The sequence below is a fragment of the Ictidomys tridecemlineatus genome, chromosome 5 (assembly GCF_052094955.1).
Source record: "Ictidomys tridecemlineatus isolate mIctTri1 chromosome 5, mIctTri1.hap1, whole genome shotgun sequence".
Taxonomy (NCBI): Eukaryota; Metazoa; Chordata; class Mammalia; order Rodentia; family Sciuridae; genus Ictidomys; species Ictidomys tridecemlineatus.
In genome coordinates, this window is record NC_135481.1 from 25637729 (window position 1) to 25665608 (window position 27880).

Here is a 27880-nt window from a genome sequence, read left to right on the forward strand (position 1 = left end):
ATTGTACTGATTCTACCTCAGCAATTACTCTGAAATCTAGTTCATTTGTAACTGTTCAGACATTCAGTAGCATTCTCATAGACTAACTGAAATTGTCTTCTAACTGGTCACTTTGTAACACTAGTCTGTCTGCCACATGTTACCAGGGTTTTAAAAGATCTCATCATGTCCCTCTCCTGCTTAAACTTCAGTGGACTCTTATAGGGTAAAATCTCAATTTCTTAGCCTTGATATAAACCAGTCATGATTTAACTCTGTACATTAAGGGAGATGATTATTTATAAAGTACCTAGCAGTGTGCCTGATGTGTGATAAATACTTAATGTTGTATTAATGAATGTGATCAACCATGTTAGGAAGCACAGTAATTAAGAAGATAGAAAGTTAAAAGATTTTGGGAATTCTCTTAAGGCTTTGAATCTTGCTTATAAAAAAGTAGAACCAGTGACTGACTGTCCTCTCTCTTGGCTTGGAGAGATAGTCAGCAAGACAGCTACAAATGGCAATGAAATAAAACCACCTCAACATACCTTATATACAATCAGAGACATGATAAATTGTGGTATAAAGGTGTATTAAGAATTGTAATGCAAAAAAATAATAATAAAAAATTTTTTGAGGCAGAAGATGGAAAAAAAGAAAGAAAACCACCTAATGCATAAATTGTAAATTATAAAATTTATGTCTTAATTTTTAATAAAAATCAAGTATGAGGCTGTGGACTTAGCTTTAAGTGTCAGGAGGATTGGGCCATGTTTTTGTTTTGGCCTCAGGCAACAAAAAATCATCATTCCATTAGACTTACACTGCTAAGCGTGAGGTTCTGATCCTGCTTTTTAAGAGTTCAGAACTGTTCCTAGCTAGTGTTTACCTCTAAAGAGTTTTATAATTAGACAAAATCTGAAACTCCCCATAATTTCCTACTAAGAGAGCTATTCAGAATTTCTCTTATATGGGTAAATAGGTTTCATGCTGTCTAAGTCATTTACACTATTTACCAGAATTTTTTTTTTAGGATATACACTTACTGTGACCAGTGTCCAAGGAAGGAAATTGCTATATTTTACCTGAGATACTCTGCATTATTGGACAAAAATCTAAGTGTGCTTTTCCCCAATATTACAGAAGTTTCTTACATCTCCCCTTTATAAAGAATGTCACAATTAGGTTTAGAAATTGAGTCTCATTAACGGTAGATGAGTGGTTAGTTTATTGTTCTCTCATATGAAAATCTACCGGAAGGCAATCCAGGGCTGAAATGGAGGTGTGTTCCCTGGTCTTCAGGGACTCAGACTCTTTCCAGCTTTTCACTCCGGCGGCATCTGTGGGTGTAGCCCATAGATGTGTATGATCTCACCCCGTGTGTATGATCTCAGCTAGATCTTTAGCCTTTGTATCCATGTTTCAAGCAGAGATAGTGATAAAAGGTGGAAGCTTCCATATGAAGGTCACTTACATTCCACTGACTTTGTGGCCACAGCTGGCTATAAAGAAGCCTTAGAATTGTAACTCAAAAAATAAAAATCAGGTACAACAATTTCATGGCAGATTCCAATACCCTATTTTATCTTAGAGACAAATTAATTAAGAGCAACTCAACCTTTGATTCAGTAGCAAGAATAATCAGTGAGTGAGAGAGTAAGTTTTTTCTCAGTTGAACATAAATGTTTTCTTATTCTGTAAAAAATTAAAAATTTATCCAATATAGTAGATAAAAATATTTTGAGAAGCAGTTCCAGTTTTCAGTGGCATTGGATTGGCTATGTGCCAGCATACTTTTTTATATTTATACAGTAACTTAGATGAGTTATTAGCTTACATAGAAGTTTGTTTTCACATACTCCGTTATGGTTTATATATCTTTGATGAGGAGTAGACTGAATAAGTAGTGACCTCAGTGTATTATTTCAAGGGAGAATTTAGCATTACTCTCAAGCAATTCCTGGTAGAGATGCATCACTATCTCAATGATCTGCATTTTGTATCCTTCCCTATCCAATAGGCACATTTGGATACAGTTCCATGAGTCCCTAATTAAGACCTCAAACTTTGACCTACAGTCATAACATTTGCACTACATGGCACAGAATTTTAATGTGATTGAGTATTAAGAGTTTTTCCTGAGAAATGCTGGTTCTTCTGCTGGAATTCTTGCTGTTTCACCTGTGCTTTATATGGACTTTGAAAAAATTTGATATATATAAGAAAATATTTATCCTTTAGATAACTCTGTTTTATTTACTAATTGTTTTTGTCTTACACAGTAAACTGTCTTTACACTGTTTATTAGGAAATCATTCCTTTAATACTTGGTATTGACATTTTGCTATATATACTTGTTTCCTTAAAAAATTGTAGTCATACCTATTATTCTTGTAACTTTAAAAAATGAAAAAAGTTATGTGTGTACATATAAAATAGTATGAGATATTATGCACTAATATCTTTTGAACTTATTATCACAAATAATTCATTAATTTTATCACCTAATTCACTGAAAGAATAGTTTTATTTGAAAACTTTTTAAAAAGATTAACATATTCCATGACCATTAGTAAAACCTGATTTGCATTTCCAGCAACGTGAGCTGGAAGAATGGCAGTTACAGCAAAGAAGACAAGGTTGTATTAACAATATTATTGAGGAAGAAAGGCTAAAACTTCTCAAAGAACATGCTACAAAATTATTAGGATATCTCCCTAAGGTAAGTGAGATTTAGCTCAAGGAATAATCTTCGTGGCCTCAAATAGTGGAAACAATGTGATATTAGAATATCAGAAAATGAAGTTGTCACACATATCTTGCTCTGTTATAAAGCATTAGTGGAACTTTGGCCAGGCATTGAATAATCATAATCACCAGGATCATATTTAAACATCTCTAAAATGAGAGAGTTGGTCTTGGCACATTGAGCTATGAGATTATTAATTGAATTTAGATTTTAGGTTCTTTTCTCCCTTTTCACCATCAGAGATCTAGAAATAAACCACCCTAAAGCAACCACAATACTTTATGTACCAAAGATAATAAATTATGTGAAAACATTGTAATTGGTAACACAGTGACAGGCCTATGCTTGAACTGAGTTTGAGACAGATCTTTTCTATATTAGGAGGTTATGTTATAACTAGGTCTAGGTAACTTTAATTTTTAAAAGTAATTCCAAAAGATCATAAATTTTCATAGATATCTCATAAAATAATGAGTTTCATAGGTCACCTCAACATCTAGACTCATATAATTAAAATCACCATCCTTCAAATATATAAATCTATCTTTTGAGAGATGCATCTTTAATGTTCAGTCCAAAACTAAGTAAGAAGAAATGCATCTTTAATGTTCAGTCCAAAACTAAGAAAGAAGAAAGATAAATATATGAGTAATTATTGCCTGGCTTCAGGACCTTATAGTCTAATTGTTTAGAATTAATGAAATTAGTTATGTTTATTATTCTCAATGGGCTTATTAATGAAAAATCTATGTAATTGATAAATTTCATAAAATAGTTATAAATTCTAGGAGAGTAACTGGGTGTCAATATTTTTTGTGGGGAGAATAATTGTGGAGGCAGGAGAATGATCTAATAATCCTGATCACCCAAAAATGACCTTTATTCTTTGTCCTAATGGCCCCAAATGACCTAAATGAAAATACTGATTTAAGTTTCATAAATTTTATTGAATAGATTTCATTGTTTTAGATAACTTAACTAACCTCTTCCTTTAGAATGCAAGATAAATATTTCAGTTTAACTTTGTTTTAAAGAGGCTTTTGCTGTTTTCTATAGGGGAAAAGAAAAATAAATAGAAATATGAAGAATTTCAAAGGGCTTGCTTAAATGACTTAACTCCAAATCTGGATTCTTTCCTGACAGAATGTTCACTGATTAGCCATAGAAGAGAGGCATGAAGAACTGATTCCATGTATGAGTCTAGTAGAGCTTAGTCTCTTCACCTTTAATCTCCATCTTATTATAGAACTGTTTTAGACAAGAGTAGGGTACAATATAAATTCCTTTCCTTCCAGGCAATTGTAATTATAAAGTGGAAGATCCCAGATTCCTATCACAAGTTCCTGCTCTGGATCTGATAAGTCAGGAAATTAGGTCTAAGAATACTTATAATGTAAAGTCATATTTTTGGAAAATATTGATTTAAGTTTCATAAATTTATTGAATAGATTTCATTGTTTTGGATAACTTTACTAAACTCATGTCTGTGTATTTGTTAGTCTTAAAGCATTTAGTGCAATATTCTGGCATTCAAAAAGTAACACAAAATATTTTTCTTATAGGGAATATTTAAAAAAGAGGATGATATTGATATGCTTGGTGAAGAGTTTAGGAAAGCATATCAGAAAAGGAAGGAAATTTGTGAAGAAAAGTGATACCATCAAACTTGGTAAAATCTGGATTTTTCTGTACATTACCACTAGATGTCAGCGTAACTATTGTTTTAGAGTTAGAGTAGGAATGTTTTCTTGCACTTTCTATCACTGTATTTCATAATTTATAAACAAGTGTCAAATGAATATTTTAACTGAAAATTTATTTTACATATATGCATGCATATGTGCTCCTAGGCTCCAAACCTAGGAGGCTAGCTTCTCAGTACCTGTCCTACTGTTCAGAGATTTTTTTTTTTTTTGCATCCCATCTTCTAGACAGTCTATTTACCTTAGTTTATACCAAGTTCTAGGTTCTAGTGAACTGCCTCCATCTCTAGTTATGTTTAGCAACTTTACTAATTTGGCCAGGGAAATGCATATTTAGACTTTGGTTTTAAAGTACATTTTGCTGTCAAATATAAAAGAGGAGAATAGTAAATAAAGAGAGTAAGAATTTAAAGTGCTTTATTACTGAATGAGCTTGATCATCATAGGTACTTAAAAAGAATCTCTCTAGTTCATAAATGAATATAAAATCATTAGAACATAAATAATTTTTAATTGACAGTAAATTTACATGTATTTATCATGTTCTACAGTGTTTAGAAGTATAAATACATTGTGCAATGATTAAATCTAGCTAATTTACACATATTAACTCACATAGTTACCATTTTTGTGTTAAGAGCACATAACAACCATTTTTTGCATTTTTCAAGAGCATAATATATTGTCATTAAATATAGTCATCATGCTATGTAATAAATACCTTATTCCTCTTAGTTGTGATTATGTATCCTTAGACCAACATATTTATATGTCCCCTCCAATCACTCATCCTTGCCGCAGTCCGGCTGCAGCAAAATAACCAGAGGGTAACGAGCAACTTGTGTACACTGATATAGCAGGAGTGGGAGCCATTTATTGTAGAACAGGAGGGGTATATATACATTACACACAGCTTATCTTAATTAACATAAACTAGATAACAGCAGTCAACCAATAAGGAATCTCCACACTTAATGGCTCGCTGGCGTTACTTCACGAACCACTCCCTCTGGCAAAATGCCAGGCGCCATCTTGACTTGTTTACAGACCCTAATACATCCTCTGGCAACCACAATTCTGGTCTCTACTTGTCAGATTAGCTTTTTTTTTTTCCCCCCAGAAACTACATGAGCGAGATCGTGCATTGTCTTTCTGTGTCTGGCTTATTATGATAACATAATGTCCTCAAGGTCATCCATGTTACTGCAAATGATGGCATTTCATTCTTTTTGTTTGTTTGAATAGTATCACATTATGTATATTTATCACATTTTCTTTATCCATTCATCCATTGTTACACATAGGTTAATTCCATATTTTGATTATTGTGAATAGTGTTGCAGTAAACACAGGCATGCACATGTTTCTTCACCATATGGATTTCATTTATTTTGGATATATATCCAATAATGGGATTACTATTTTTAATATATGAGGAACTCATATACTGTTTTCCATAATGGCTCTGATAATTTGTATTCCCACCAACAGTGTGCAAGTTTTTCTTTTCTCCACACCCTTGCCCAGTACTTGTTGTTATTAGTCTTTTTGGTAAACTCCATTCTAACTAGAGCAAAGTAGTATCTTGTTGTGGTTTTTATTCACATTTCCATGATCATTAATGATATTGAGCATTTTTTTCATATACTTGGCTTATATGTGTTCTCTGGGAAATGTCTAATTATGTCTTGCCCATTTGTAAAGTGGGATTTTTTTGTATTGTTATTGAGTTCCATATGTATTTTAGATATTATCAGATGTATACTTTGCAAAAAAAAATTTGACATTCTGTAGATGTCTCTTCACTGTTGACTGTATAGAAAGCTTTTAGTGTATTCTAAGTCCATTTAACTCATTGCTTGTGTTTTTAAGGTCATATCCAAAAAAATAATTGTCCACCACTAACCAGATCAATGTCTAGAAGCTTTTCCACTGTTTTCTTTTAGTAGTTTCTTAATTTCAGATATTACATTTAAGTCTTTGATCCATTTTGAATTAATTGTTGTATATATTGAGAGATAAGGGTCTGACATTCTTCTGCATGTGGATATCTGACTTTCCTAGTACCACTATTTTGAAGAGACCGTCCTCTCCCCATCATGTATTCTTGGCATCTTTGTTGAAAACCATTTGGTTGTAAATGCATTAATTTATTTGTGCTATTTTTTTTTTACCTTGGTCTATGTGTCTGTTTTTATGCCAGTACCATGCTGTTTTGGTTAATATAACTTTGTAATATGTTTTGAAAATCAGGCATTATATGGCCTCTGCCCCCCGCCCTTATGTTGGCTATTTGGGCTATTTTTGAATTTTAGGATTTTTTCCTATCTCTGTGAAGAATATAATAGGTGTTTTGAGGTGGACTTCATTGATATGTCTCTTTGGGTGGTATAAACATTTTAATATTTGTTCTTCTGTGAACATGGAACATCTTTCATTTGTATTTTTTATTCAATATTCTGTAGCTTTCAGAACAGATATCTTTCACCTCCTTTGTTAAATTTACCTTTTTTTCTTTGTTTTTGATAACTTTTGTAAAAAGGATTGCTTTTTTTTCCAGATACTTTGCTATTAGTGTATTGAAATGCTACTGATTTATTATGTTGACTGTTGTATCCAATAACTTTACTGAATTTATTTGATCTAACAGATATTTGGTATAGTCCTTAGGGCCTTTTATATATAAATCATTTGCAAATAAGGACAGTTTTTCCTTTTCAATTTAGATACCTTTTATTTCTTTCTCTTGCCTAATAAAATGCCCTAGTCTAGGACCTCCTCTGGTATTTTGAATAAAAGTAGCACAAATGAGCTTCCTTGTCTTTTTCCAGAGTTTAGAGGAAAAGCTCAACTTTTCCATTTGGTATGATGTTAACTATTTTGTCATATGACTTTGATTGTGCTGATGAACATTCCCTCTATATCTAGTTTCTTCAGCATTTTTATCATAAAGGGATATTGAATTTTATCAAGTGTTTTTTATGCATCTGTTGAAAGTTTTTGTTCTTCATTCCACTAGGGTGATATGTTTATATGTTGAATCATTTTGCATTCCTGGAATGATTTCCACTTGATCATGGTGAATGATGTTTATGTACTATTCAATTTGATATTTTGTTGATGTTTACATGTGTGTTCATCAGAGATATGGCCTCTAATTTGTTTGGTTATGCCTTTTCTTATTTTGGTATCAGAGTGATGCTAGTCACTGTTGAGTTGAGTTTGGAAGAATTCCTTTTCTTTTCCTTTCTATTTTTAGGAACAGTGAGAAGAATTCCTATCCTTTAAATGATTGGTATGATTCAGCAGTGAAACCATCAGTGCTTTTCTTTGGAGACATTCATTATTGGTCTGTTAAGATTTTGTTTCTTCATAGAAATCAGCTTTTTCATCACTGTGACCAAAACACCTGACAAGAGTAAGTAGAGGAAGAAAAGTTTATCTTGGTGGAATCCTCCATGATCCCCTTAATCCTAGCGTCTTGCATTCCTGAAGAACCACACAGTTGATGCCAAGGTCTCCTGCCATCTTGAGCAGTAGTCTCTAAGGACTATGGCTGTAAGCAGCCTGAGTGGCTGAACAAGGTGAAAATACTTCCTAGTCCCACCCTCACCCTGCAAGCAGGGTTCTTGCAGGGTTTCTTCTCAAAAGAACTTTTGCATCCTTGAGCCTGACATGGTTGTCATCTTGTCAATTTCTGAGATGTCCTCAGAACATCAGTCTTTCCTGTTGTTTCTGAGCACTTACCAGTGTCTCTTCAATAACCACACCTTCCTTAGCCCCAGTTTTACTCACACTTCTCTGACCAAGTTTTTCAAATCTTTGCTTTCTCCTCCTAATTATCACAGTAAACTTGGTTAAAAGCTGCCAGTAATATCCATGCCACTGCCTGAATGCTGGGCTGCCTTGAAATTTCCTCCATCCATTATTTTAAATTCAGCCTCACAAAGCGTCTTAGAACATGGGCAAAATGTAGACAACTGCTTTAGACTGTAGTTTAATTTCCAGTAGAATCGTTCTCTGAAACCTCATGAGCCCAATCTTTACTCTCCACTGTCCTGTGGGCATTCTAGTCTTATGAAACCCCACCAGATTCACCCATTAAGCTTTGCTTATAACACTTAAAGTTTTTCAGTTTGCATCTCCAAACTTTAGCAAATTCCACCCTCCAAGAACTAGCTCCAAATGCTTCCAAACCATGTGACCAGGTTAGTCACATCAATGACCCTACTTCTCAGTACCAATTTCTGTTTTAATCAGTATTTTTGGCTGCTATAACCAAAAGAGCTGACAAGAACAATCTGATGGCTGATGGTTTCAGAGGTCTCAGTCCATAGATGGCTGGTTCCGTAGCTCTGGACCCAAGAAGAGGTTGGATATCATGGCAGAGAGTATGGTGAAGGAAAGCAACTCAGAACATGGCAATTAGGAAGCAGAAAATTCTGCTCACCACGGACACAAAATAAACCCCAAAGGCCCAGTGACTTGTCTCCTCCACCCAGTTAATCCATATCAGAGGATTAAGCCATTATTCCTCTCATAATCCAATTGTTTCATCTCTGAACAATGGGAACACCTCATATCTAAACCATAACAATAATTCAATCATAGTAGGTTGTGTGCATCCATAAATTTATTTCTTGTAACTTATCCAACTTGGTGGCATATAACTGTATTAGTCTTATGATCCTTTTTAATGTCTTTTTCATCTGATTTTGAATCTTTTATTCAACTTTAGTCTTGTTCAAGTTTAGATAACTGTAATCTTTTCCAAAACCAACCTTTTTTTTTTGGTTAATTTTTTGCACAGGTTGATTATCCATTATCTGAAATGCTTTGGACAAGAATATTTTCATATATAATATCTTGGAGGTGAAACTCTATCCTAAACATGAAATACATTTTATATTCCATATGCACATACCCTGAAGGCAATTTCTTACAGTATTTTTAGCATAACTATTTTCTACAACCTGTCACATTAAGTGTTTTTCATTTGTGGCATCAGGTCAGACAAAATGTCTTGGATTTTGGAGGATTGATGATTTCATATTTTTAGAGTAGGGATATCCAACCTGACTCATTTTCCTAGTTCCAGTTTCCCTTATGTCTGATCTTTATTATTTCCTTTCTTGTACTAATTTTGAATTGAGCTTGTTTTTTCTAATTCCTTGAGGTGCAATTTTGGTGTTTTGAACTATTTCCTTTCGAAATATGCATTTATTGCTTTGAACTTCCCTTAGAAATGCTTTAGTTTTCATTTTTCCTCTCAAATTCAAAATTTACCTTTTCCTCACTGATTGCTGGTTATTCAGGAGCATATTGTTTAACTTCCATGTATTTGTAAAGTTTCTGAAGTTCCTTCTGTTACCAATTTATAGTTTTATACCATTGTGGCTAAAAAAAAGATACTTGATGTAATTTTATTAAAATTTGTTTTGTGGACTAATGTGATCTATCCTGAAGAATGTTTTAAGTGCACTTAAAAATATGTATTTTGTTCTTGGATGAAATTTTGTTTTTTAGAAGTGAAACTCACATTCAATGTTTGATTTTTCTCTCAATTTATCCATTGTTGAATGTGGGTCATTGAGGTCCTATACCATCTTTCCCTTCAGATCATTTAATAAAAACTGCTATATGTATTTAGGTGCATACATATTTGACAGTTTCTTATTAATGCTCTTGATATTACATAATGACCTTTTAATCTAGTTTGTGTCTAATGTGTACTTTGACATAACTATCCTAGTTCTCTCTGTATGAAATATGTTTTTGCCATCCCTTTACTTTGTGTACATCCTGAGTCTTACAGGAAGTGTACGGGTGGATTTTGTTATTTATCCATTTAGCTCCTCTTATTTAGAAAATTTAATCCATTAACATTCCAGCATTTACTACTACTGTTTTGTGATTCTGCTTTGTTGATCTTCCACTCTTAGGGCTTTATATATGACAGCAGAATGCATTACAATTCTTATTACACTTTTTTCCCCCCAGTGGTAGATTGAACCCACGGCCTTGTACATGCTAGGCAAGCACTCTACCAACTGAGCTATATCCCCAGCCTCTAAAGCACAATTTTTCATATCTCTGGTTGTATACAAAGAATATTCACACCAATTTTTGTTTTCATCCATGTAATAATGTCCATCACATTCCATTATCATAATTGTATGATTTGATTCTTTTTATTTTTAGTGTACTACAGGCTTTTGCTTTGTGATTATTAAAGAGACTTTTATAAAACAGGTTATTATGTTAAACTGATAACTTTGATCACATAAGATTGCTGTATATTTCCACTTTATATATTTGATGTCAGATTACATCTTTGTGCCTATATACATCTCAGGATTAACAAATTAATACTTTTAATTTTGCCAATAAACCTTCTTCATACTAAACATACGTGATTTATATATTCCACCATTACAGCCCTCATTGGCTCTGGTGGTATTAGGAGCACTTATAGCAGGCCCACTTCAGTAAAACCCTACACTGGGCAGATGTCCCCTTGACTCCTAGTGCCATTTAGGAGTTCACAGTCCCTGCAAGACAGACAAGTCTGCTAGCCAGCGCAGCAGCCTTAGATTATGTACAAACCTCATCAGTAGGCAGACAGACCTCAGTGCCTGTAGGTTTCGGGTGCCAAATATTACACCTGTGGAAGGATCACTGGAGAGTCCTATTCTACCATTTGCTCCATCTCCCAGGATGTAAAATATTTTTAAGTGTAGTTGTAAAATATCAAAAAGGTCCTAAGAAAAAAATTAAAAATGGTCGTAAGAAATAGATTAAAAAATTCTTGCTGCTTTATTTTATACAATATTTCCTTTTTCATTAATAATTACATATGAGAAAAAGTTTTATATCCCCACATCTAATTTTTTTTGTGAAATTAAAAAGTTTTAACTTTTTAAGTTATACAGACTAATTGAAGTAGATCATTCATGAATTGCCCCATTCAAGTGCCTTCATAAATTCTTCTTCAGTGAAAGAGAGCATCTTGGCAGCTTCAATGTGCATCTGTTTAAAAAGAAATCAATATTGTCTGACTTAATATTGAGTAGACCTTATAAAAGGAAAAGTGTGGATATCAAAATATAAATTTGAGAAACATGCATTCTAATAAGCAAAATATTTGAAAAGCCTTTCTTATCCCAACAGTAATACTGTACCAACCTACCATTAAAATTCAATATTGTAAAATACCTTAAAAAGGAAAGTGGGAGTACTATGAACTCCTTTCTTCCCACATATTAAGAGCAAGGAACAACAGTGATTTGGAATTAAAGTTCTTTAAGGTTTGAAAAGGAAATGTGATTCTATATTTGTACCGGTCCCATTTTCCATGTAACTTATTTACTTGCATGATACATTATACAAGCTTATGTATAATAGATTTTATTTAGATAAAAATTTGTCTAAGGATACCAAAATGAAACAAAGTAAAACTCTAATACAAAGGTCCAGATAATATCTATAATCCTTCATTGATACTCACCTTCTGCCTTTTTAAAACATCAATTAATTTTAATTGTTTCTTAAACCCTATCAATAATTCTCCTTTTTGTTTTTCTAGCTTCTTGTTTTCTGATTTTAACATTTCAATTTTTTTGTGTTCTTCATTTGCTATATCCTACAAAAGAAAAATTTCTAGTATGTAATCTTTATATTTCTTTTAACTAAATTCTTTTATTTCACATCAGTAATAAAAATTATTTTTAACTGAAATATACATGTACATAAAATTTTCTTTGTATTACCAAATTACTGGAATTTGATAGCTTTATGATGGTCAGGTCATATTAAAAACTTGTATTGAATGAACTCTGGACAGTTAACAAATATTTGAATCCCAAAAATACATTTCAAGGCATAGATGAGTAATCACTACTAAGCAAAATATGATCTTTAAAGGATATACTGGTTGAAGACCTCATTCACCTGATTTTTCCTGAATGTACTTAACCAGTTCATGGGTTCACAGGGATAGACCTCAAACAAAAGCAGTAGTCTTGTTGGACTAATAGTACTGCCAGGATGGTACAAATTTCTATGTGGAAATCCTCTGAAAAGCCCTTGAAATCTGCATACATACATCTTTATAGGATAGGGTTCTTGGGAACCTGTTTAAGGGAACAGGTATAGTCTAAAAACTTAGCAGAGAATTCATGCACTGCTCATAAGGGAGACTACATCATAGTAAAATTGTCTTACACAATGCAAAAGAGAATCAGTGAACATAATCTCTCTGTATTTGAAATACTGAAATGTTTACTCTTTCATAAAATGATACCAAGAGGAAATCACTGATAATTTTGCCAGTAAACCTTCTTTATACTAAACATTACATGATTTATATATTCCACCATTATAGTCCTCCTTGGCTGTGATGGTATTGGGGGCACTAAGAGCAGACCCGCTGCAGATGTCCCAACACTGGGCAGATGTCCCGTTTACTGCAGGCCAGTACACACACCCTAATGCCATTTAGGAACTCATGGTCCCTGCAAGACAGACAAGTCTGCTAGCCAAGGAAATCCAAATCTATTTATGTAAACACATTTTAAAAAGGTAAAAAAAAGAATACTAGAAAAAGTAAAGTGCAGTAGGTATAGGCTTCCCCACCACCACCACCATGGCACTGGGTATTGAAGCTAGGGGCATTCTACCACTGAGCATCCCAATTTCCCTTTTATTTTGAGATAGGAACTAAGTTGCAGAGGCTGGTTTTGAGTTTACAAGCCTTCTGTCTCAGCCTGAATTGCTGGGATTACATTACAGGTATGCACAGCCACACCCAGCTATACTTTTTCTTTAGGAAAAAAAACACTCTTTAAAAGTGATATTAGCAAGGGCTGGGTTTGTGGCTCAGTGGTAGAGCACTTGCCTGACATGTGTGAGGCACTGAGTTCGATTTCCAGCACCACATATAAATAAAATAATAAAATAAAAGTCTATCAACAACTAAAAAAGGAAAAAAGTGATGTTAGAAAGATGGCAGATTAGGAAGCTCCAGGCCTAAGTAGTTTTGTGAGAACTCTAGAAGTCAATTAGGCAGCAATGAAGAAAATGCCTAATCAAGCAAAAGCCACATATAAGATGGGCAGACATCACATGGTATTTGTTTGCCTTTTCCCCACATCCTCACTGGTACAGCCAATTCCCATTTCCTTCTCTGGGATGGAAGGGAAAATAGACTAAGTCAAAACTGTTATAATAAATATTTATGCATCAAGTATCAGAGTGCCTAAATGTATGAAGCAAACATTATAGGAGATTTAAAGAAAGAAACAACTCTACAATATTGTAGAAAACACAAGTACCTTGCTTTGAATAATAGATATAACCACTAGATAGAAAATGTGCACTTGAGAAAACTACCCATTTTGGGGAAGAGTTTATTATTCTTTGGTCTAGTTGCTTTGTAGTAGTCAGGTCCCCTGTTTCCTTGTTTATTTTCTGACTACTACAAAGGAACTAGACCAAAGAAGAATACACTCTTCCCAACAAGTGTTTATTGCACATGGAACATTCAAGTGTTCAAGTGCACATGGAACATTCTCTAGGATACATTATCATAGACCACAAAAAAAACTCTTAATAAATTTTAAAATGCTGAATTATTGGAATGAAATTAGAAAAACTGGAAAATCCACAAATTAAGCAACACAATCCTGTATCATTCAACTTTTCATCACTAAGACCAAATACCTGAGATCAACAATTAATTTGGGCCCATGGTTTTTAGTCCATGGTCACCTGGTCCTGGTGCTTTGGGCACAGTATATAATAGCAGAAGGTACAGGGCAGAGGCAGCCTGTTCACCTCAGTGCAGCCAGGAAGCAACAAGAAGAAAGGGCTAGAGTCCCAATATCCCCTTCAAGGGCCTAACTTCCTTCCATAGGCCCTGTCTCCTAAAGGTCCACTAATGCCCATAGATTCATGGGCCACCAACAAGTCTTCAACACATCAGCCTTTGGGGGACATTCAGGATCCAAACTTTATAGCACATTCAAACTACCAGTGGGTCAAAGAAGATTTAACTATGGAAATTAGAAAATCAATACACCAAAATGTATAGGATAGAGTATAAACATTGCTAATATTAATAATGTAATGCTTATATTAAGAATGGAGAAGATCCCAAACCAACCTAACTTAATAATTAAGGAACCAGAAATACCTCAAAGCTAGCAGAAATGGAGAATACTAAACATGAGAGCAGAAATAAGAGAATAAAAAAAATCAAATGAAACAGTTGGTGCTTTGTAAAGATTAACAAATTAATGAACCTTCAGGTAGACTGATGAAGAAAAGATAAAGAGGATTCAAATACCTAAAATCAGAAATGAAAGAGGGGGCAATACAACCAATTTTACAGAAATAGAGAGTATCATAAAAATACTATGAACAGTGTAGCCAACATTTGGATAGCCAAAATAAAATTAAAAATTCTAGAAACTCAGCCTACCAAAACTGAATAATATAAATTCTAAATAGACCTATAATTAGTAAGGATACTGAATGAGTATCAAAAACCTTCTGATAAATAAAAGTCCAGAACTGTCTGGCTTCACTTGTGAATTCTACCAAACATTTAGAGAAGAATTAACACCATCTATCCTTAAATACTTCCCTAGAATTGAACACTTCTGTATTCTACAGAAAACTATAAGCCAATATCCCTGATTGCCGCAGTCTGGCTGGGCACAATTCAGGAGCCACTTGTCAAAAGAAACTAACTTTATTTTTAGAACTATACACACCAAACAAAACAGCTCCTCAGGAAAAAACCCTCAGAGCCCAACTGCCACCACCGGCTTCCCACAAGCCTCTCACCCCCCACATCAGCCTCTCCACCTCCCACAATCCTCCTGCTCTTGAGGCCGATTGGCTGGGTCGTGTGGGCGGAGCCAAAGAAGTCCCCCAATGAGCAGCTCCGTGGTCTGAAAGGGCAGGGAAACAGCCCAATGAGCATCACCGCAGAGGAGCCAATCAGCTAGATGTTGCTGGGGCTGCTGTGAGCCAATCATCAGCTGGCAGTCTGAAGGGCAGGGAAACAGCCCAATGAACATCACCGCAGAGGAGCCAATCAGCTAGATGTTGCTGGGGCCATTGTGAGCTAATCATCAGCTGGAAGTTTGCTGGGGCCCCTTTGGCTGTGGCTCTCAACACCTGATCAATTTTGATGTAAAAATCCTTTACAGAATAATAGCAAAGTTAACAGCACATTAAAAGAATTATACATGGTGATCAAACAGAATTTATAGTTCTCTAATTAAACATTCAAAAATCAATGTTAACATACCATATTAACAGAATGGAGAAACCCCACATTGTCATCTGAATTGATGCCAATTTGACAAGATTCAAAAGCTCCTGATTAAAAAATTTAAAACCCGGAAAGAAGGAAACTATCTCTACATAACAGAAGGCTATACGTGAAAAGACCACATCTGATATCATACCCAATGGTGAAAAGCCCAAAAGCTATGATCAGGAACAAGAGAAAGGCACCAATTTATGTCCCTTCTGCTTTACATAGTACTATAAGTTGTAACTTGACCAATTAGTACAGAAGAAGAAAGACATCCAAATTGGAAAGGAAGAAGTAACATTGCTGTTCATAAACAACATGTTCTTATATGTAGAAAACCATAAGGAAAAACTATCATAACTAATAGATGAATTCAGTAAAGTCAGAAATGAATTGTTTCTATATACTAACAATGAACATTCCAAAAAAGAAATTTAGAAAACAATTCCATTTAAAATACCATAAAAAAGAATAAAAATACTAAGGAATACACTTTAAAAAGAAGGTAAAAGACTTACATGCTGGAAGAAACTAAAGACAAATACATGGGAAGACATCATGTGTTTATGGATTGGAAGGCTTAATATATTGTTAAGATGTCAGTAGTAACCCAAAGAGATCTACAGATTAAATTCAGTTTTTATCAAAATCACAGTAATAGAAATAGAAAAATAGAAATAGAAAAATCTTTACATTCATAGGACACCTCAAGGAACCCCAAATAGCCAAATTAATCTTGAAAGAGAACAAAGATAAAGGTCTCACATTTCTTGATTTCAAATCTTACTACAAAGGTACAATATTAGAACAATGTGGTGCTGGCATCAAGACAGACATATGGATCAATAGAATAGAATAAATCTTAGAAACAAACCCTCACATATATGGTCAAGAGATTTAAAAAAAAAAAAAAGAAGATGGGAAAAGATAGTCTCTTTAACAGAGTGGTGCTGGGGAACTGAATATGCACATGCAAAAGAATTCTTTCCTGATCTCATACTATGCAAAAATTAACTCAAGTGAATCAAAGACTTAAGAATAAGAGCTAATGCTATAAAACTCTTATAAACCCAGGAGGAAAAGATCATAACATGGGATGTGGCAAGGATTTCTTAGCTATGTGACATTAAAAGTATAATAATACTTTCATTAAATTATTGTAATATATATTTCTCTAAAGAATACATATGAAGGACTAAAAAGCACATGAAAAGATGTTCCACATCTTTTAATTAATAATTAGGAAAATTAGAATCAAAACCACAATGAAATAAAGCCTCAAACCCATTAGGATAACTACTATTGAAAAAAAAGAAAAAAAAAGTAGATGATAGGAAGTATTGGAAAGGATCTGGGGAAACTGGGAAATTTGTACACTCTAAGTGGGAATGTAAAATGATACAGCTGCTATCAAAAACAATAGCAGTTCCTAAAAAAATTCAAAAATAATTTTCTCTGATCCTGTAATTCCACTTAAGAGAATTGAAAGCAGTTTCAGATATTTGTAGACCTTGTTCATAGCAGTACTATTGAGGACAGCCAAAAAGTTGGACACAACCCAAGTATTCACTGACACATGAACACACAAAATGTGATATTATAAATATAATGGATTATTTTTGCACCTTAGAAAGCAATCAGATTCTGACACATGCTACATGGGTCAACTTTGAGTACCTACGTCAAATGAAGTCGATTAGTTACAGGAAGACAAATACTACTGTATGATTTCATTCATGTGAGGAAGAGTCAGAAAGCAGAATGGTGCTTGCCAAGGGCTGGGACGACGGCAAGAGGGAACTACAGGGTTTGTTTTTACAAGATGCAGAGAGTTCTGGTTATTGGTTGCACAACGATATGAATATATATATACCTCATTTTAAAATGTTTAAAAGGGTAATTTTCATTTGTAGTTTGCCACAATTTAAATGTTTAAATTTACTTAGTAGCAAAAAGGGAAGGATAGTGTAAAGAAAGTATACTGCTAAAAGGTTTACATTATTCATAAAATTCTATATTACCTGATAAGTTAAAGATGTATATAATGAATGCTAAAATGCACACACAGAAGTGGAGATGAGACAAAAAGGGAGATCATTTTTTTAAAAGTTAATTTTAAAAAAGAACATAAGGAATAAAAACAAACAGCTAGTTAATAGATTTCATTCCAACCATATTAAAAATCACATTAAATGCAAAGGTGTAAGTACCCTAATTAAAAAGTTAGAGATTGTCAGATTTTAAAAACAAGCCAGGCATGGTGGCACGCCTATAATTCAAGCAGCTTGGGAGGCTGAGGTCCTAAGCAACTTAGCAAGACCCCATTTCAAAAAAAAATTTTAAAGGGCTGGGGATGTGGCTCAGTGGTTAAGCACCCCTGGGCTCAATCCCTGGTACAAAAAAATAAAATAAAAAATAAAATAAAATAAAACAAACAGAAAACAAAGCTCCATTATATGATGTCTATAAGAAGAAACAAAGGAATTATAAAATAATGCTAACAATTAACATAAAACCTGAGTTGCTTAAATATCAAATAAAATAATATCAGAACACAGTCTATTACCAGGAAATAAAAGTTATAATACTATAAGGGGTCGGTTCATCAGGAAGACATACAATCTGAATGTTAATATTCATAGTAATAGAGCATCATTGGAGTTTCAAAATATATGATGCAAATGTTAATAAAACTGAAAGAAGAAACAGACATATTATATATATGTATATATACAAGTATACTTAGAATCAGTACCTCTCTTAATCCTTGATAGAAGTAGTACACAGAATATATGTAAAGATACAGAAAACTTGAATACCACCATTAAGTAACTTGATGTATTTGACATTTACAGACTTTTCCACCCAACAAATGCAAAATGCATATTCTTTTCAAGGACACGTGGAATAGTTATCAATTTAAGCCATTAATTCTGAATCAAAAGTCTCCATGAATTTACAGTGATATAAATGAGACCATATATATTCTCTGTCCATGATATAATTAAATTAGAAATCAGTAAGGATGGTTAAGGAAAATCCCAAAACATTTAGAAATGGCAAACTTCTAAATAATTTATGAGTCAAAGGGGAAAATTAGAAAATATTCAAAATAGGATGAATAATTTTAGTTTATGGGATGTAGGAATGCACAGAGGAAAATTTTTAGGATTAAATGCTTACATTAGAAAAGGTTTCATTTCAGCAGACTCCACTACTTTAAGAAATGAGAACAAATTTAACCCAAAATAAAGAGAAGGAAATAATAAAAAACATAAATCATAAAGAGACATAAAACGGATAAAAATCAATGAAATCAGAATTAGTAAGTCTTTAGGGAGACTGATAAGAAGCCAATTACCAATAAAAAAAAAAGAAGGAAGAAGCTGGGGGTGGGTACAATCAAAAATAAGAATGTAAGAGGAATAGTCAAAGGATAATAAGGAAAAATAGTATAAAAAAAACTTCAAGCCAACAAATTTAACAACATAGGTAAAATGAACAGATTCCTTGCAAGATGGAAATACCAAAAACAAGAAAATACAAAAGCCTCTATATAGAATGCTTCTTTAACTACTGAATAAATTGAATTTGAATTTTAAAATAGTTCCACAAGAAAACCGTAGGTCCATATGGCTTCACTTGTGAACTATACCAGACATTCAAAGAAAAACATAACTCTACAAAAGCTTTTTCAGAAAGTTAAGCTTTTCCAGAAAAACAAGTTGGAAATTAATTCCATGACATAACTTATACGCTTATACCAAAACAAAAACAATAATCTTTTACAAATAAACTATAGATGAGAAAGAATTTATAAGAAAAGTAAAACAAGGGCTGGAGGATGTAGCTGATTGGTACAGTGTTGGCCTAACATGCAGGAGGCCCTGGGTTCAATCCCCAGCACCACAAATGCAATCACACACACACCAACTACAGACTAAAAGTATGTTCCCATATGTACATATATTAAAAAACAAAAAGGTCTCTAAAATTTTCACAATATTTTTTTGGTACCTGGGATTGAACTCAGAGGCACTTGACCGCTGAGCCACATCCCCAGCCCTATTTTGTATTTTATTTAGAGACAGGGTCTCACTGAGTTGCTTAGCGCCTGCCTATGCTGAGCTGGCTTTGAACTCGCCATCTTTTGCCTCAGTCTCCCGAGCCACTGAGTTTACAGGCCTGCAGATTTTCACAAATTTAACCTAATATTACATAAAGGGGATAACAATACATCTCAAGTGAGGTTCATCCCAGGAATATGTTTGTCTTAATATTTGAGAATCAACCAATGTTATTCGTCACATTAATAGGCTAAAAGAAAAATATATTATTATCTCAAAAGATCAAGAAAAAGGAAACTGAAAAGAAATCCTGTATGCATTCCTGTTAAGATCTTCCAGGGAACTTTGGTCGGTTTTTCTATAGGCCATAAGTTAAAAATGTTTTTATTTTGCCAGGCACGGTGGCACAACAGCCAGCGGCTGGGAAGACTGAGGCAGGAGGATGTTGAGTTCAAAGCCAGACTCAGCAAAAGTGAGGTGGGAAGCAACTCAGTGAGACCCTGTCTCTAAATAAAGTACAAAATAGGTCTGGGGAAGTGGCTCAGTGGTTGAGTGCACACAAGTTCAATCCCTAGTACCCACCCCGACTCCTGAAAATTTTTTTATTTTGAAAGGGTTAGATGAATTTTAAAAAGAAAGCCAGTGGAGAATACACAAAAAGGAACCATACATAGCCTACAAAACCTAAAATATTTACTAGTTGGCATTTTACATAGTCTGTACAGAAAATCCTAAGGCTTCTAGAATAAGTGAGTCTAGCATAATTGCAGACGTATACAATGTACTGAAGGTAAATAGTATTTTTCTATTCTAGTAACAAAGATAAATTTGAATTTAAAAAAGCATTTATAGTGACATCAAAAATATGAAATACTAAGTGATAAGTTGACAAAAAATACACAAGACCTACATATTAATATGTATAAAATATCGCTTAGAGGAATTGATGGCCTAAAATAAAGATATTCTCTATTTGTGATTTAAGACACAATATCATCAAATTTCCCAGAATTCATCTATGGATTAATGCAATGCCAATCAAAATTTCAACAGGAATTGTTGTGGAAACTGTTAAGGTAGTTCTAAAATTTATAAAAAAAGGACTCAGAATAACCAAGCAATTTATAAAAAGGAAGAATAAAGAGGTTGTGAGGGGAATGGGAAAATAAACAAGGAGAGAAATGAATTACAGTAGATAGGGTAGAGAGAGAAGATGGGAGGGGAGGTAGCAGAATACAACAGTTACTAATATGGCATTATGTAAAAATGTGGATGTATAACCGATGTGATTCTGCAATCTGTATTTGGGGTAAAAATGGGAGTTCATAACCCACTTGAATCTAATGTATGAAATATGATATGTCAAGAGCTTTGTAATGTTTTGAACAACCAATAAAAAAAAAAGAATAAAGTTGGAGGACTCACTGATATCAAGACTTATATAGCTCTAATATATAATGATTAGCATAAAAGCAGGCATTCAGACCAATTAAATAAATATTCCAGAATAGATCCATACCTATCTGAGCAATAGATTTTCAACAAAAGTTTCAGGACAATTCAATGATGAAAGAATTATCTTTTCAACAAACAGTGCTGGAATAAATGCCAAAAAAAGCCAAAAGACAAAATAAAACAAAAAACCTTATGCCTTTTATCTTGCATCATAAAGAAAAACCCCAAACATAAAAACTAAAATATAAAAGCTAAAAGATACTCAACTTCTATAAGAAAACAAATCTGTTACCTTAGGTTTAACAATATAACTTAGACATTCAACAGGAAAAAAAGCGTATGCCTATATAAAAAATTATACATGAATGATCATAGCAGTTTTTGTAAAATAGGCCAAAATTAGAAACAATCCACCTGTCCAACAGTTAATGGGTGGACAAATACTGGTATATACCATGGGTAAAAAAAGTTATTAAATTAACTATTGTCACAGGAAACAACATGGATGAATCTCAAAATAATTGTCCTGAATAAAAGAAGTCACATTGGAAAAAAATTTAAAAGAACATAAAATTCTAGAAAATGTAGAAACAAGTTACCTTGGAATGGAGGATTGTAAAGGGACACAAACTTTCAAGGCTGACAGATATATATAATGGGTGATTATTTCATAGGTATACAGTCAAAATTCAATACATTTTACACTAAATATGTACAGGTTTTTGTAAATTAATTATATTACAGTAGGTATATTAAAATAGAAATATTTAGTTAAAAGAGGCAAAAAATAGTTCTGGGACTTAGCTAAAGCATAATTTTAAGGGAAACTACCATTAAATGCTTTAGAAAAGAAGAATTTAAAATCAATGATCTAAGCCTTCAACTTAAGAAGTTAGAAATAGAAGAACAAATTAAAGCCAAAGCAAGTGGACAAAAGGATAAAATAAAGAGAATTCAGTGAAATAGCAAACAAATTATAAAGAAAATAAAGGCAAAAGTTGAGTCTTTGGAAAGAGTAGTTGGTAAATAATTAACAAGATGGATCAATAAAAAATAAAAACACAGGTCAATTTTATATTATGGTAAGTGAAAGAAGCCAATGAAATCAGACCAGTGCAGTCTCTGAGGGGCCTAGAAACAGAAACAAGGGCACTTTCTGGGGAAATGTAAATATTCTATAAAGTGGCTGGTTATACAGATAAGTAGGAGTATTATGGTTTGGATGTGAGGTGTCCTCCAAAGGCTCACATGTGAAACAATGCAAGAAGATTCAGAGAAGAAATGATCGGGATAGGAAAGCCTTAACCCGATCATTGAATTAATCATCTGATGGGATTAATTGAGTGGTAACTGAAGGCAGGTGAGATGTGGCTTCAGGGTATATATTTCTATCTGGTAAGTGGAGTCTCTGTACTTCCTTGTCATCATGTAAGCTGTGTGCCTCCACCATATTCTTCCACCATGTTGTTCTGCCTCATCTTCATTCCCAAGGAGTGGAGCCGGCTGTCTATGGATTGAGACCTCTGAAACCATGAGCCCCTAAATAAACTTTTCCTCTCTACAGTTGGTCTGGTCAGTCACAGCAGTGAAAAAGCTGACCAAAACAAGGAGCCCAAACTCAGTGAACTATACATGTGCAATCTGCATTTTATTGTATGTAAATTATCTCATTAAAAAATTCACTCAGCTCTGTCCTTCCAACTCTACTCTTTTGTGTCTTTAAAGAATTACACACATATATATTCACTATCTCCACTTCCTCACCTGCATTCATTTTTCATTTCCCATTAAATCTGTCTTCTTCCCTTATCACTCTACCAAAATATTTCTTGGTGATCAATTGGTGTGGTTAAGTACTGAATACTCCTTAGAAATACTGGACTATTTCAAGGCTCAGTCTGGCCCTTGCTTTTCTCTTTCTCTCACTTATTCTGTCTTCCTATTCAATGAGACTTCTCTAAATTTTAAAACATTTCATCTTGGATTCCTCAGAATAACTTCAAACTTTAAGAAATATATTCTTAAACAACTAATAATTTTCTTCCCCAGAATTGTTCCAGTGTTTCTTATTTCAGTGAATAGTACTATCCTTCCTTAAGCTTTCCTTTCCCACAGACCATATCCAGTCTATCACTAAACCCTATTGCATCGAACCCAGGGGCATTTAACCACTGAGCCACATCCCCAGCTCTTTTTATTTTGAGACAGGGTCTTGCTAACTTGCTTAGGGCCTCACTAATTTGCTGAGGCTGGCTTTGAACTTGTGATCATCCCACCTCAGCCTCCTGAGGTGCTGGGATTACAGGCATGCACTACTGAGCCTGGCTCCTAAATGTATTTGAGAACTTAGAACCCCTCCCATTTCTACCACTATCACTTTAGTCCAAACTACATCATCATTTCTTACACTTACTCTTAACCAATCTATCTGCATCCATTCTGGCCTGCTTGCCAGATTCTCTGCCCTTCAAAGAATAATTGTATAGTAGTTTTGCACTGCTCTTTGGATGAAATCTAAAATCCTTAACCCTGGCCTAAAGGATCTAGATGACGTCACCCTTTAAAGCTTCACTTTGTATCACTCCCTTCACATCTAATTTTCCTTTCATTAACTTGTCCTCTTTTCTTGCCAGAGAACCATATTTACTTAGTATTCCTTCTGTCCATAATTATCTCTCTGGACACTTAACTCCTATATATTATTCAGATCTTAGCTTACCCACAGAATTTCTCACAGTTGCCCCTTAATTTTGCTTGATGGGTTATCTAAACATCCAACTTCTCCACTAAAAGCTGCAAGACTTCAAAGAATATATTCAATTTTCATCTCCCTTCCATCTTTCAGCTTCTAATAAAGATCTGGCCAGTACAGTACTTATCAGGCCCTAATATTTCTAAATGAATTAATGAAGAATCAGAAATTATCTCTTTTTAAATGAAGTAACATAGACTTTGGTGTCACATTATAAAAGGATTTCAAGTAATCATCAAATCAAATGTCCTGTTTTTAAGTGGAATTCCAGTTAAACCATTACTTTTATCATTCCTTCCTTCAGTGTGACTTTAGCAATGACCATTTGCTAGACCCTGAGGACATGATAGTGATTAAGACTAAGGTCCTTTCATTCATACAGCACCTGGTTTAAATTAACTGACTTTTCATTTCAAAAGTTACTCCTACTTTAAAACCAAATTTGTTTTCTAATTTCTGTTAAGAATAAGTTTGTCATTATTTTTAAAAACAGATCTTTGGTTTCTGATGACTACAAGGTAATCTTGTTCTGTTTTATGGAAACATTAATATTTCCCTGTTATATTTTTTAAACCTGAATAATTTTAATTGACTATTTAACAATAATTATATGTTTAATCAAAATGAGAGGTAAAGTAAAAAGAATTAAATTGAAAGAAAAAAACCTGCTCTCTCACACACACACAAAAACATACAGATTAGACTCTAAGAGAATTACTATATAATCCTGGAACATCCCCCAATGATAAATGTTAGGCAAAATAATTTTTAAAAAATCAAAGTATGGGCTGGGGCTGTAGCTTAACGGCAGAGAGCTTGCCTAGCACTGGGTTCGATCCTCGGCACCACATAAAAATAAATAAAATAAAGGCATTCTGTCCATCTACAACTACAAAAAAAAATTTTTTTTAAATCAAAAGTATAAGACACATAGTTTTTTGGAATTCTGAAATAAGTTACATTTTAAAAATCTGGCCACATTATACTATAGAGTAAGCAATATATTCAAAAATATTATTCCACAAATTTAAATCAATCAATCATAATGCAGATCTGGGGTCAGAAGTTTATATGTTGAATGCATCCAAGTTGTTCTTATAGTGTTGATGGTTTTAGAATGAGCTATTCACATAACAAGTCTTCATCACCTGAATTTTCAAGATGGCCAGATACAATGAGGAGAGCCATCTGCTGGAAACCAATTTTTCTTTCTACTTTCTACTGTGTGCTAATATAAAGATCAAATCTGCAACCAGAATTGCAAATCCTGAATCACTCATGGTTACCCTTCCTTTTATTGTCTTCAAAATCCTTTTAAAATGCAAATTGGAAATATTATAATATACTAATTATTAAGTCCCAAGAGATGACTTAATTTGCTCATCTGATAACTTCTATTAATAAATCTGTTATCATATCGTCATTAATGGCACATGAACATGAAAATAGTTTGATCAAAATAGGATAAACAATCTCACAGATAATATTGTTAAAACTGTAGTCACTGTCATATATTTGCCTCTGTTAAACATGTTGGAGGACTAATCAAGGTCAGTTCCAGTCTATTCCTATTGTTACTAATATAATCCAAAATGTATTATCTGCATATGAAATGAAGGTGGTTCCTAATTTCATCATATGTCATTGTTAAATTATTAAATATTGTTCTAAGGGAAGAGATTCCAATGGAGTATCAACTTTTGTCCTTTCAGGTTGACACAGAACAAAAAACAATAGCCAATATTTACAGAATGTACAGATATCTTCATATACATCAATACTTGAACCTTCATTAATTTAACAGCTAGTTAAGGCATTGAATGTTAATCCTATGCCAAGCATTGGCTAGGCCTTGGAGATGGGATCTTTCTAATAGGCTCCGTGACAGTAGTTATTGAACTATGGTTTAAGAACCAGCAGCAGTATCACCTGGGAACCTCTTTAAAGTTCCAAATTCTCAGGCCTCACCCTAGACCTACTGAGTCAGAAACTCCAAGGCTGAGGCCAAGCAATCTGTGTTTTAACAAACTCTTCAGGTGATCCTGATACATGCTCAAGTTTGAGAGCTACTGCCAAGTTATTGAAAGCTACTGCTAGTTAAACAGCCCCTTGCTTTCTATACTAGAAAATTGAGGCTCAGAAAAGAATATAACCAACATGAGACATCAAACACACTTTTTTCCCCACTCCTTATCCTGAGCTCAGAAAAGTGTCTGGCATATAATTTGGGCACCCATAAAGATCTTTTGGATAAAGAAGTGAATGAATTCTCTAAAGAACTATGGTATCATCCAATTAGGTAACAGCCCCAGCATATAATCCTAACTTGCTGAAAAAGAAAAATGTTGGTTATAACATCAAGAATTGTAAGTCTAAAACTATTTTTGATGCTTGCATAAGAGGAAGTTACCCAAAGTGATCACTACCAAAACTATTTAATCTTTCCATACCTTGTTGTTTTGTCTTAATTTACTTAACTCCAGTTTATACTTTTCTGCTTCTTCTAGGGCTCTATTCAAGCGGACTTCTGTGGTGCTTTGGGTAGAGGCAGCCTGTTTTTGTAGTCGTCTTTTATTTTCTAATTCCTGCATAGTAAAAAAGATAATTTCCCTTTTTATATTTTCCATTCCACAAATTTCCCTGCAAATCCCTGCTGCCCCCTCCACATACCCCACTCCCACCCCCCCACACCACAGCTAGTAGATGGTCACTAAGTATTAGAGTTCTCAGGGAATTCTTGCCTCAAACTGGTATTAGAAAAATATATCCTAAAAATGTAATTGTGAACTAAATTCTTACTTTGGAATTTTCTCCCTTTATTTACCTACAACATTATAACACAGTTCCTATTTTTTATAAGCAACCTTTTATAACTGTAGTAGTTCTTTCAGAAGCCTCCCAAAAGGCCAATGTAAGACATACACTCTCACACAAACACTGTTTTTGGGTAGAACTGGCAAAATGTGTCATTTAAGAAAATTCGCCAAATGCAAACATTCTGTATTAGTCCTACAGGAAAATCTCAGTTTTGAGCAGAAACAATAATTTATGAATGATGGCTTTCCATGTCCTGGATTAGACTTATATTTCTGCAAATAACCTAGGATATTCCATTGCATACAGTCAATAGGCCAACATGAAGAACATAAAGAAACGTGAACATACTGGTAACTTCAAACTCCACCAGAACCTGGCCCCTATCAACAAGCCTCATCTCTCACAGATGTTACCTTCAGTAAAATCAGCAGTACTTGGATTACTCCCAAACAGCCATATGTTTCCTGCTTCTGATCCTGATCTCTTAACCTACTCATTAAGACTCACTGTTGTTCATTAGGACTTTCCCTCCTCCAGGAAGCCTCCTATCTCTAACCCTCACTAACCACCCAGGTTGCATTGGTTGCCTTTTCTTAGAGCCTCTAGGACTTCTTAATACATACTTATTACAGCACCTGCGACATGGCATGAAACTGTCCATTTGCTTTCTTTCCTTCACTCCTTTATAAACTCGTTCCTTGAGGACAGAAACTGTCTTAATTTATTTCCAGCACTTCAGTGGCATATAAAAGGGACTAATGACATCTTTGAACTTATAAATACTTAACCCACTCTTTTTGTAGCCCCTTCAACATAAGGCCTAGTCTAGACCCTTACTGAAAGCAAAGACCCAATAAATACTGTAGAACTGATACAATAAAATGATTCAATAAAAACATAGTCTGTATTCTTTCATGATTTTTTTTCTCCTGATATAACGCTATATCATCTTTGAATACTGATCTCCTTGGCTTTGAGTAATTAAGGGGGAAAACAAAACAACACATGCTATTTTTTATGTAGGTTTCT

The 27880-nt window shown here is 33.8% G+C and overlaps 2 protein-coding genes across 7 annotated transcripts in view; one reads left to right on the forward strand and one right to left on the reverse strand.

Annotated features, from left to right (window-relative positions):
- The window catches only part of Mns1 (meiosis specific nuclear structural 1), a 33924-nt gene extending 23239 nt beyond the window's left edge, over window positions 1-10685 (forward strand). For both annotated transcript variants that reach the window (XM_021726924.3, XM_078049577.1), the window contains 3 exons: window positions 2579-2704; window positions 4294-4400; window positions 7694-10685. In XM_021726924.3, coding sequence (XP_021582599.2) covers window positions 2579-2704; window positions 4294-4386 — 219 coding nt within the window. In that variant the 3' untranslated portion in view covers window positions 4387-4400; window positions 7694-10685. The remainder of the gene's footprint in view (window positions 1-2578; window positions 2705-4293; window positions 4401-7693) is intronic.
- A 542-nt stretch (window positions 10686-11227) lies between these two features.
- Window positions 11228-27880, reverse strand: part of Tex9 (testis expressed 9) — a 41555-nt gene continuing 24902 nt past the window's right edge. For 4 of the 5 annotated variants that reach the window (XM_078049579.1, XM_021726917.3, XM_040274504.2 and 1 more), the window contains 3 exons: window positions 26485-26619; window positions 11942-12076; window positions 11228-11463 (listed from right to left, as the gene is read on the reverse strand). In XM_078049579.1, coding sequence (XP_077905705.1) covers window positions 11386-11463; window positions 11942-12076; window positions 26485-26619 — 348 coding nt within the window. In that variant the 3' untranslated portion in view covers window positions 11228-11385. The remainder of the gene's footprint in view (window positions 11464-11941; window positions 12077-26484; window positions 26620-27880) is intronic. The other variant, XM_021726922.3, reaches the window with a different exon arrangement.